This window comes from Teleopsis dalmanni, chromosome 1, assembly GCF_002237135.1.
Source record: "Teleopsis dalmanni isolate 2A chromosome 1, ASM223713v2, whole genome shotgun sequence".
Taxonomy (NCBI): Eukaryota; Metazoa; Arthropoda; class Insecta; order Diptera; family Diopsidae; genus Teleopsis; species Teleopsis dalmanni.
The window spans coordinates 149,546,179-149,556,967 of NC_051846.1; the positions used below are offsets into that span (position 1 = coordinate 149,546,179).

General features: G+C 33.0%; 2 protein-coding genes across 2 annotated transcripts; one reads left to right on the forward strand and one right to left on the reverse strand.

Moving 5' to 3' along the window:
• The first annotated feature begins 239 nt into the window (after nt 1-239).
• Nucleotides 240-4,502, forward strand: LOC119666429 (uncharacterized protein K02A2.6-like). The gene has a single exon (XM_038075708.1). It carries the CDS (start codon nt 240-242, stop codon nt 4,500-4,502), a length of 4,263 nt encoding a protein of 1,420 aa, XP_037931636.1.
• A 3,730-nt stretch (nt 4,503-8,232) lies between these two features.
• On the reverse strand, nt 8,233-10,389 carry LOC119669313 (vanin-like protein 1). The gene is made up of 4 exons (XM_038079154.1): nt 10,275-10,389; nt 9,498-10,137; nt 8,523-9,243; nt 8,233-8,460 (listed from the first exon to the last, which is right to left on the reverse strand). The coding sequence occupies exons 1-4, from the start codon at nt 10,341-10,343 to the stop codon at nt 8,286-8,288; spliced, it is 1,605 nt and encodes a 534-aa protein (XP_037935082.1). The 5' UTR covers nt 10,344-10,389; the 3' UTR covers nt 8,233-8,285.
• Nucleotides 10,390-10,789: the final 400 nt, after the last annotated feature.

Consider the following 10,789-nt stretch of genomic DNA (forward strand, 5'->3'; position numbering starts at 1 on the left):
TCAAAGTGCAACGAAATTGCAGATTGCAGATGATTTTCGCTTTTACCAAGACAACGACCCTAAGCACAACTCAGCATTAGTACTGTTGGAAATGTATAATCATAATTGAATAGTAGGCTATTGATTTTGATTAACTGTATTTAACATTTTGTAAAAATATAGAAATAGATTAACTTTTGACTTCCGATAAGAATAAAGTTAAATTGTAAAAACACAAATTAACAGTTGGCGACGAGGAAATGGATGCTCAGGCACTCGCGACAGTTCTAAGAGAGTTCTCATTAGCAAATCAAGAATTTTTTGAGAAAATATTAAACAAAAATGAAGAAGTATTGAGAAGCGTGATTAACGGGAAAAAATCCGCTAATTCAACTCCAACCTTTCGACGGTTTAAGAAAAATGTTGAAAAGTGGTCGATATATATTCAGCAGATGCATCAACATTTTGTGGCACATCAAGTGAAAGACGATGTATTAAAACGCGCATGTTTCCTTTCGTGGATAGGTACAGAGACATTTGAACTTATTCAAAAGTTATGTGACAATAATATAGAGAATAAGTCTTTTGGTGAACTACTAGCAAAATTGGATAATCATTTTGCGGAAAAACAGCATATATTAGCAGCACGTTTTAAATTTCATTTAATACGAATGAAAGCAAGTCAATCATATGCTGAGTGGGTGGCAGAACTGCGTGGTGCGGCTAAAGAGTGCATGTTCCTATGTACTAGTGAAACTTGCCAGCAATCGTTTATAGATAATTGTATACGAGATATGGTTGTGATACACACACCACACGATAAAGTCTGTAGTGCCGCGTTGCAGAAAACAAACCCATCGCTAGAGGAAGTACTGCAGATAGCAGCAATATATGAAGCAACGGTTAAAACTTGTAACGAAATTAGAGGTGAAGAAATCAGTCAAACAGTTAATGAAGTTAATCACAGTTCAAGTAAGAAAGTTAAACAGAATCGAAGTAATAATAAGTCCCGAAATTCAGTGAAGGGAGGACAATCGTGTCCAGCTTGTGGGAAAGCACATCAAAGAAATCAATGTTATCATTACAAGAACAAAACAAAGTGTCGGTTATGTACAAAGCAAGGTCATATTGCTGCAGTTTGTCAATCAGCAGTGACAGGTATTCAGCAGAATTCTAATTTTAAGGTTCGAAGACAGGAACAAAATAGAGCAAGAGATGTATATTTTATGAGTGATGTTTCATTTGAGTCAATTAATGCGAATGAAACAACGGAAGTTAAATCAGTTGATTCGCAACTTAGTTCATCTAAAATTTTCGTTGACCTCAATATAAATAACGAAATTTTAACATTTCAAGTAGATACTGGTGCAACATGTTCCTTAATTGGTTTGGCGGCATATAAACAACTGGGTAGACCTAGTTGTGGGCCTACGAATAAAGTTCTGAGAGCGTATGGAGGAGCTGTTATTTTTCTTAAGGGTTCTCTCAGAGTGAATGTCAAGTATGGAAATATTACTCGAAGCCTTGAGATACTTGTAGTTAACGATGAATATGTTACTAACATACTGGGATTGGATTTGTTTACAGTATTAAATTTCAAACTGCAGTTACCTGTTATTGAATGTTATGCAAATAATCCTTGTGACAGTCAACAAAGTTTAACCGCATCTCTACATGAACTCAGATGTCAACATGCTAACATTTTTTCTTCGAAATTGGGGCGTTGTACGTTGTTCAAAGCTGAAATCAGATTGAAGTCAGATGCTAAGCCTAAATTCTTTAAACCATACAACCTGCCGTTTGCGAAAAGAGAAGACGTTCGCATCGAAATTGATCGGTTGGTAAATATTGGAGTTTTGAAAGCTATCAGAAGCAGCGTCTGGGCCGCTCCTATAGTTGTAGTGTCAAAGCCAAATGGAAAATTACGTATTTGTGCAGATTTCAGAATTGGTGTGAACTCGCAAATTGAGATTGACAGGTATCCAATTCCTAGAGTTGAGGAACTTTTTTATAAACTTCAAGGAGGACAATTTTTCACAAAAATTGATCTTAGTGAAGCGTACTTGCAAGTAGAATTGTCTGACGCAACAAAAGAACTTCTAGTCATTAATACGCCATTTGGTTTGTTCCAGTTTCAACGATTGCCATTCGGTATTGCCAGTGCTCCTGGCATATTTCAACGTCTTATGGAAGAAGTAACCGCTGGAATACCGAACTGTGCAGTCTATTTAGATGATATAATCGTAACAGGTCGAAATAATAAAGAACATTTGAATAATGTTTTTAAAATTTTTCAACGTTTGGAAGAATACGGCTTGACATGTAAAAGCGAAAAATGTAGTTTTGCGCAAGAGCAGGTAGATTATGTTGGACACGTAATCAATGTGAATGGATTAATGCCCACAGGAAAACGTGTAGAGGCAATCAAATTAATGCCGCGTCCTCGTAATATTCAAGAAGTTGAAGCTTTCATTGGAAAAGTTAATTATTATAACAAATTCATTAAACAGTTTTCCATATTAGCTGCTCCTTTAAATGAACTAAGGAAAAAGAATGCTGTGTTTAAATGGACAGCATATCATGAAGATGCTTTTCAAGCATTGAAGAATGCTATGATCAAAGCTACGGAACTCGTTCATTATGATGATAAGAAGCCTATAGTGTTAGCAGTAGATGCATCTAAGTATGGAATCGGCGCAGTAATTTCACATCGTTATGCTGATGGTTCAGAGAAGCCAATCGCGTATGCTTCAAAAAAATTAAACAGCAGCCAAGAACGCTATTCTCAAATCGAAAAAGAGGCATTAGCAATAATTTATGGAGTGACCAAGTTTCATCAATATCTTTATGGAAGACGTTTTGAATTAATAACTGATCATCAAGCGTTGACAACACTGTTTAATCCGAATAGAAAGTTGCCAGTGATGGCGTTGCATCGTTTACAGCGTTGGGCTATTGTACTTCAAGCATATGAATACATTATACGGTTCAAAAGTTCATCTCAGAATGCTAACGCTGATGCTCTTTCCAGATTGCCGTGTGGGGATGACATACAATTTGATAGAAAGGAAGTTGTGATGTTAGATGATGTCGATACTGTTTATCAAAATGCTGTGGATTATCTTCCAGTAAATGCAACATTAGTAAAGGATATGACTGCTAATGACAACACTCTTCAACGTGTCAGCAGATATGTACAAGATGGCTGGCCTGAACAATTGCCGAAATCTGAAGGTAGTATCAAACCGTACTTTAATCGCAGATTTTGCTTATCATTTCAGAATGGAGTGTTACTTCTTCAGGCTGAATATACTAGAGTGGTGCTACCGAAAGCACTGCAATCTCAAGTATTAAATTTGTTACACGAGGGTCATTGGGGTAAAGGTCGTATGAAACAGATGGCAAGACGATATGTGTGGTTTCCTCTTATTGATAAAGCCATAGAACGTATTCATGATGATTGTTCATCTTGTCAACAAGGTGCAAGTCAACCAAAGCGAGAATTTTCTGCATGGCCAGAACCTAGTAGGCCGTGGGAAAGAGTTCATTTGGATTTCGCGGGTCCATTCTTTAAACGTATGTGGCTCATAGTTGTGGATGCATATTCAAAATTTCCATATATTGTGGAACTATCAACAATAACAGCTGTAACAACAGTTGGAGCTCTACAAAAAATTTTTTCTATCGAAGGTCTTCCGTGCACTATCGTGACAGACAACGGAACACAATTCACGTCCAATGAATTTCAAAAGTTTTGTGAAATGAACACAATTCAGCACCTCACGTCTGCTCCTTTTCATCCGGCTTCGAATGGGTTAGCGGAAAGACATGTGAGAACTTTTAAGGAAGCAGTAACAAAAATTATGAAAGAGGAACAACATATTGACAAAGCGTTGTATAAATATCTTACAACGTATGGAACTACTCCAAACTTAGCAACTGATAAATCGCCAGCAGAGTTGTTACATGGGCGGCAACCAAGAACCATTTTATCGGCGTTGTTCCCGAAAGTTATGGAGACTATGAAAACTCAAAATAGAAATAAATTCGGAGTTGGAGAGAAAGTGTTAGCTCGTAATTATTCGGGATCGCATAAATGGATCAGAGGCGTGATACAGAAATTGCTGGGAAATAAAATGTATTTTATTCAAACTGAAAATGGTTACATAAAACGACATCAAAATCAAATACGTCGAAATTTATCGTCATCGCATTCAAATCAGCTTAGGGCAGATAATATTGATATTGATTTAGATTTCAGTATTCGGACACCACCGGTTGAGGAAACAACAATTACTACTGGATTCGACCCGGAACTTAGTCAAACAGAGAAAGACGACAAAATGGGGACCGATGAAACAATAATCACTACTGGATCTGACTTGAAACAAAATCAAAGAGAGAAAGACGACAAAGCGGAGTCCGACGACAGATATGGGTCCACACACACTGATCAGTTGCCAGTTCAATTAAGACGGTCGGTTAGAAGGAGAAGACAACCTGTTCGTTTTAATCTAGAATAAACAAAATTTCAATGTCATGTTAAACATTACTTTAGTGGTTTCAAAAATTAGGTCCAAGAGAATGTTGGAAATGTATAATCATAATTGAATAGTAGGCTATTCTTATTTGATTAACTGTATTTAACATTTTGTAAAAATATAGAAATAGATTAACTTTTGACTTCCGATAAGAATAAAGTTAAATTGTAAAAACACAAATTAACAAGTACAAACGTGGTTGATATGGCAATGTCCACACATTCTCCAAACTCCTGCACAAGACTTGAACGTTATTGAAAATTTGTGGTCCGTTTTGAAGACTATTATCAGAAAACATGACATCCGCAACAAATTTGACTTAAGAAACGCTTTACAGCAAGAGTGGAGTAAAATTAGTCCAGATTATACCAAAAAACTGGTTGATTCCATGCCAAAAAGGCTTCATGCTGTTATTACTAATAAGGAATATCCAACAAAGTACTAAGTACTTAGAATTAGTCCGGAAGTTTGTAAAAATATTAGTTTTTTTGATGTTGCATCTTTTAAGCTGTGACATGAATTTTTCATTTGCTTTTGGTTTTTGATGCATTACTAAGGAATGGAAGAAGATTTTTGGGGTTTTTTTTTTTAAATGAATAAACACACTACAAACAATAACTCTAAATATTTTGAAATAAACAACATTTTTCAAAAAATTTTTGCTTGCATCAAATAAGCTGTGAGCCACTGTATATACATAAATACCCATTTATGTACGTATGTATTTATTTTATAGAGTCCATCAATTCGCATAATTAGATACATACGTATATGCTATTTACATATTACATATTAATAACAAATAATATTTGTTAAATTAACTATTAATCATTAAGGTTAAGTGTTTAATTGAACATACCCTTTATGGTGCGCAGCTTTAATCCACTTTAAACGATTCCACAACAATTAGCGGCATTACACATAATTACAGTTATATATTTATATGAACATATGTATGTAAATATAATTTAAGTACACTATAGTAATCATTTATTAGAAATATAATCTTAAGTTTTTTATTAAAAATTTTTAATTCATCACTTTTCACTTCATTTTATAAAATATTCACACAAACAAAAAAATAACAAAAATTTTGCTGCAGCTGCTGCGACGTCATCGTTTGAGCTCAGCAGCCAAACTTCACTTCGCAGCGCGTCAATCACAACTGAGCTTTGAATATTTTAGCAAAGAGAATATTAAATACTCTTTAATTCTTGTTAATAATCTTTCATTGCATTTTTGATAAAGGCACCACACCGATAACTGTTCTAAGAGATATCACATCGACAAGCTCAGCCAAGAACCTGCATTGCATTTTACAGGGTTGCACCTTTATTTGAGGAAATAAAAGCTCATTGCTTTATGGTGTTTATGTAGTTAAAGTGAAAAAAGACGAAAACACACACAATGAGGCCCCTTTATTAATATGAAAAAAAAAACATTTAATTCACTGTTAAGTACAGCGTAGCTCAGTCAAGTGACTCTACTGTGTTGTTGTTTTAAAAAATATTTTTTTATGTACATATTCTGTATTTTTTATGGAATGAAGTAAATTATTGTTTTCAATATTTTCTACTAACAATTTGGTTTTATTGTTTCAATATATTTTAATTTAAATGCTAATTATTAATTTATTTATTAAATTATTTATTTATTAAATTATATATTTATTGAATTATTTAATTTTATATTTATTTAGTTTTTATTTCTAAAATGTGTTAAATTAATACAATGGTTTTATAACGTTTATTGTCAGACACTATAAATAATGACATACTTATATGTGTATAATACATGTGTGTATATATAAATACATATTTAAATACATATGTACATACATGTGTCTACAGACAGAGATACATTATGCAGCAGGATTTTTTAATTATTATTTTTATTTTTAATAATTATTATCATTATTTTTGCAAACTTAACAAAAAAATTTTATTTTTAAATTTACGGTTTTTATTATGATTATATTTATATTTATATATTATTATATTTATATTAACTAAATATAAACCGTTTTTATTATTTAAATTATTTACAAAAATCGCAGTTTATTATCTTTTCATACAAAACATTTTATTTTTATGTTGAAGCTATTTGAGCCAGTACACTTGAGAACTTTTACTATTTCTTAACTGCGAGATGTCTTCGAGACCCCTCTTTACGCCTTGACTGGATTATTGTTTATCATTTCATTAGACTAAGCAATAATTGACCCCAGATCTGCATACCTCCCCGAGGTATCGGGAGGAGTTACAGGCTTTAGCCTGTAACCATTCAGAGATTCGATAACGTGGTGTTGGAAAGTCTTTCAGTTTTCGTAAATAATTTCAGTGCTCTCTCCTTTATCGGAGAGGGTTAATGTCTATGATAAATACCAAGTATTTTTTTATGATACAATTGTTTACAACTTGTACACAAAAGTAATATTTTTCATGAATGTAAACAATTTTTGGACCCCATTTGAAGCAAATATTGACCTGAAATCTACTTTTCCGAATTTTTAGAATTCTGGGAAAGAATTCCTGAAAATCCGGAAAATCTGTAGAAGCATCAAGAATTATGTTTAGGGTTTTTACGTGAGTTCTGGATTTTCATCTCTTCAAATGAAAAAACTAATGTTAGGTTTCGAATTGGATAGGGCCTTATCTTAATTCACACCTAAATTTTCTGTGATTGAGAAATCTAAATAATTTAAGTGAATTTCAAAAAAAATAAAATCGATAAATTTTTAAAATTTCATATTTTATCGAAGGCTTTAGCAATGCTCACAAGATTGTGCACATAGAATGTCTTTCAGTTGAAATTAATTGAATCAATTAATATATTCAAATATCAATTAATATATTAATAAACCCGTATTATTCCTTTGGGGCGATCTTCAATCAGATTTTTGTCTTTTTGGATTGTTGTGTATATTTCATAAACCAATTTTTCTCAGAGTGGGTAGTAAAGAATTAAACTTACACATTTTCAGTTTGGCGTAGAAGTTCTGTTTTTATTTCGTTTTGGGGTGAAATAATTATAACAACCCTCTTCCAAATCATGAAAACAGCTGGTAGTTTCAGAATAGAATTAATAACTTCCATATATTCACCGAATTAAGCTGGGATATAATACCTATTGTTCAAACTGTCATAACATCGCTGAGTGGTTTCAGATATAATACAGATAATACCTACTGCCCAAATGGTCTTGACATCGGTGAAAGGTTTCAGGTCACCTACCATCTCCTAACAGCATTATATATGACATATGTTCAAGCATAGTCAAATGGAGTGCATCGAAAATGTTTGCAACTTTCGAAGAGGAGCGGAAAGCTTTATCACAGCTCGCATAACCGGTCCAAATAAGAACCGGTGCAATGACATAACTGCAACGATGACAAATAAAACTAAATAGGTTGGAACATCCAGTCAATTGATGAAATGACAGTAAAAAAAGAAACGTATAAGCTTCATGTACGGCATTTTGATGAAATACCACATCGGTGACCCCGAGGTAGTCTCTTGGCTTGAAATAAGATCCATCAAAAGGTAATAAAATCTATTTAGATTGAAAATAATTTCGTTATAGATTTGTGGTGTATACTTAATTAATGTAGTTAGAGAAGTAGTTAATATAGTAATTTTACTAAAATTACTATTTTACTAATTTTACAATACTAGAAACAGAAATCTGTATTATCACTTTTTATAGAGAAACTTTTAATGTAAATCAAAGCATCACGTACATTCATAAAGTTTTCGTTATAATATATTAAAATATTTTTTTGAAAATAAACCAACTATTTAAAAGTAGCATAAGTGAAGATGTCGGGGAGGTGGTACTATTTTTACCATATTTTTGTTCATCAAAATAGTTGGCATAAATCGAAAACGTGAGTAGATTATCGGTTGTGGTATTCAGCACGAATCGCACGAGTTGTGTCTCACTATTAATTAACAAAAAAATTATTAAAAATCAATTAAAAATTATTCAGCAAATTCTGCTTACTTGTCTATTTTCTCATGCCATTCAAAATTCCCAACAGGTACTGGCATTAAGTCCTCCTTCAAACTATTTGGCATTATTAGTAATTGATTAGAAGTGGGGAATGTTGCTTCAATAACAATCCGTTCAAATGCGATTTGAGGTTCAATTTCTCCAACTTTTGATGAAAATATTTTGGCACAATCTTCGATGCCTTCACCAACGCAACTAAATATAGCACAATTCTTAAGGAAATTTGATTCCGGTGCCACTTCCCTGCGTAAGCCATCGAAAACACCCAAACGATATGTGTAATAAGTACTATTTACCACTGGAGTTAAATGTTTCCACTTTAATTCGAAATTACAACAAAATGTGTTGTTGTAACACAGTTCACGTGTGAAACTCGTCCCTTGATTCAGATCTAATACCTCGCTTGCATACTCTTCAATATTGTCAGGTTTCAAATATATGTCACTTTGAGTGATGCGTGGAGCTGTAGAGGTGTTAGCGATATTTTTGGGAGCAACTTCTCTCCTGAAACGTTTTGGAATTGTTTGTTTTTTAGGCACAGTTGCTACGTATAAAGCACGTTCACCCAAGCCGGTATTCATTTTAGCTACCAAAACACCTTGCCGACCGGCATAAATACCACTACCAGTTGAGCCAATTAGTGGGAAACTAGCACCCGCTGCTAAGAGATTCACATTATTACCAAAAGACCAGGCTGCATGTACTTGTACGGCTGAAATAATAAACAAAATTATTATGACAAATAAAAGTGAAGTATAGATTGCACGTCATGGCGATAAGACATTTATTAGGAAGTTAAATAATCTACTTAAGTCAGACGATAGTTTATTTATATTACTAAAAGTGCTTAATGAAAATTATTAAAAAATAAAATTCCATTGATAAGAAACTGAGCAGTGTATGACTAATTTCTTATATACGAGTATTACTTTGTATATTATACTGAGGTCTGCACTTTGTACTCACCTGTCAAGAATGGCAGCTGCGAGAACCACATCGTTGGAAATATAAAATCGGTGATTCCATATTTCTCAACCAATTCCTGCGTTGGCGTATAGAACAAAATATCAAAACAAATGAAATGTCCGAAGCGTACACCAAAATCCGTGTCGAACATTCCATACTCCGGAAGAAGGGTAGTATTTTTTCCCTCATTCCACATATGTACTTTACGATAACGTGAGATTACGGTTCCATTACGATCGAATACAACATTTGTGTTAAATTTGTTAAGGCCATCGCTTGCACAAGGACGCGTATCCTCCAGTACTGTGGGGCAGTCTCCTTTTTCCGATAAATTAATCACCAAATACTTTTGATACTTTTTTGCTGCACATGACAATTCTATTAGGAAACTGTGGTAAATGCTTGGTTTAGGTAGTTCACAAGGTGAAACTAATTCCTTAGCGGGATCAGGCACATATGTTAGTTCATTATTACTGTTGAGTGTACCCTCTGGAAATACCATAATATCTGTTGATGTCGCAGTATCTGAAGCAATTATATTTATATAGTTTTTAAGATTTTCTTCCAATTTTGATAGAAGTTGAGCTTGTTTAAATTCTACAACGCCTGCAGTATAATACAAATCAGTCGGTAATGAAGCCTATATAATTTAAATTAAAAAAATTTTTATAGGTATATAAACAGTTGGTATATATTATTCAAGAGTAACCATCATTAACTGATAAGAAACAATTAAAAAATTTATAAATTTGTTCAATATATTTAATAAAACCAAACCTGTTCAGTGTGTTTTCCATGTAGAATTAGAAAAACGGTAAAGATTACCAAAATTTCTATTCGAAACATTTTTGAGATGTTTTTCCTACAGTTGTTGCTTCATGAATCAACTAAACACGACTATGTAAAGAAAAACAAAAACTTAGCTTTTCATTGAAATTTATTTGAATATAAATTCTCGCAATTCTTATCATTTCATTGATAAGAACAATCTTTCAAAGAAAAGTACTAATACATCCTAAAATATAAAATAATTTTGAGCAATATTTACAAAAAAATTATTGTTTTGACCTTAGATCCTAAAACCCAAAGACGACTTACCGTTTCTTTTTTAAAAATACTTCCAAATAATTTCGGTACTTTCAATTAATACTTCCAATTAATTATATACGAAGAGTGTCTGAAAATCTTTTCATGCAACATATTGTAGAAACCCACATTTTGAAATTGTTATGATCTGTACCTAGTCTGATACAGATTTTGCTAGTTGGGCACTTTAACCAACTTAGCTTCAC

Excerpts from the sequence above, each read along its gene's own strand:
- LOC119666429 (XM_038075708.1), top strand. The coding sequence starts at position 240 with ATGGATGCTCAGGCACTCGCGACAGTTCTAAGAGAGTTCTCATTAGCA.
- LOC119669313 (XM_038079154.1), bottom strand. The coding sequence starts at position 10,343 with ATGTTTCGAATAGAAATTTTGGTAATCTTTACCGTTTTTCTAATTCTA. Across the intron at positions 10,138-10,274 it reads ATGGAAAACACACTGAACAG|GCTTCATTACCGACTGATTT; the intron begins GTTTGGTTTTAT and ends TAAATTATATAG. Across the intron at positions 9,244-9,497 it reads GCAGCTGCCATTCTTGACAG|CCGTACAAGTACATGCAGCC; the intron begins GTGAGTACAAAG and ends TTATTATTTCAG.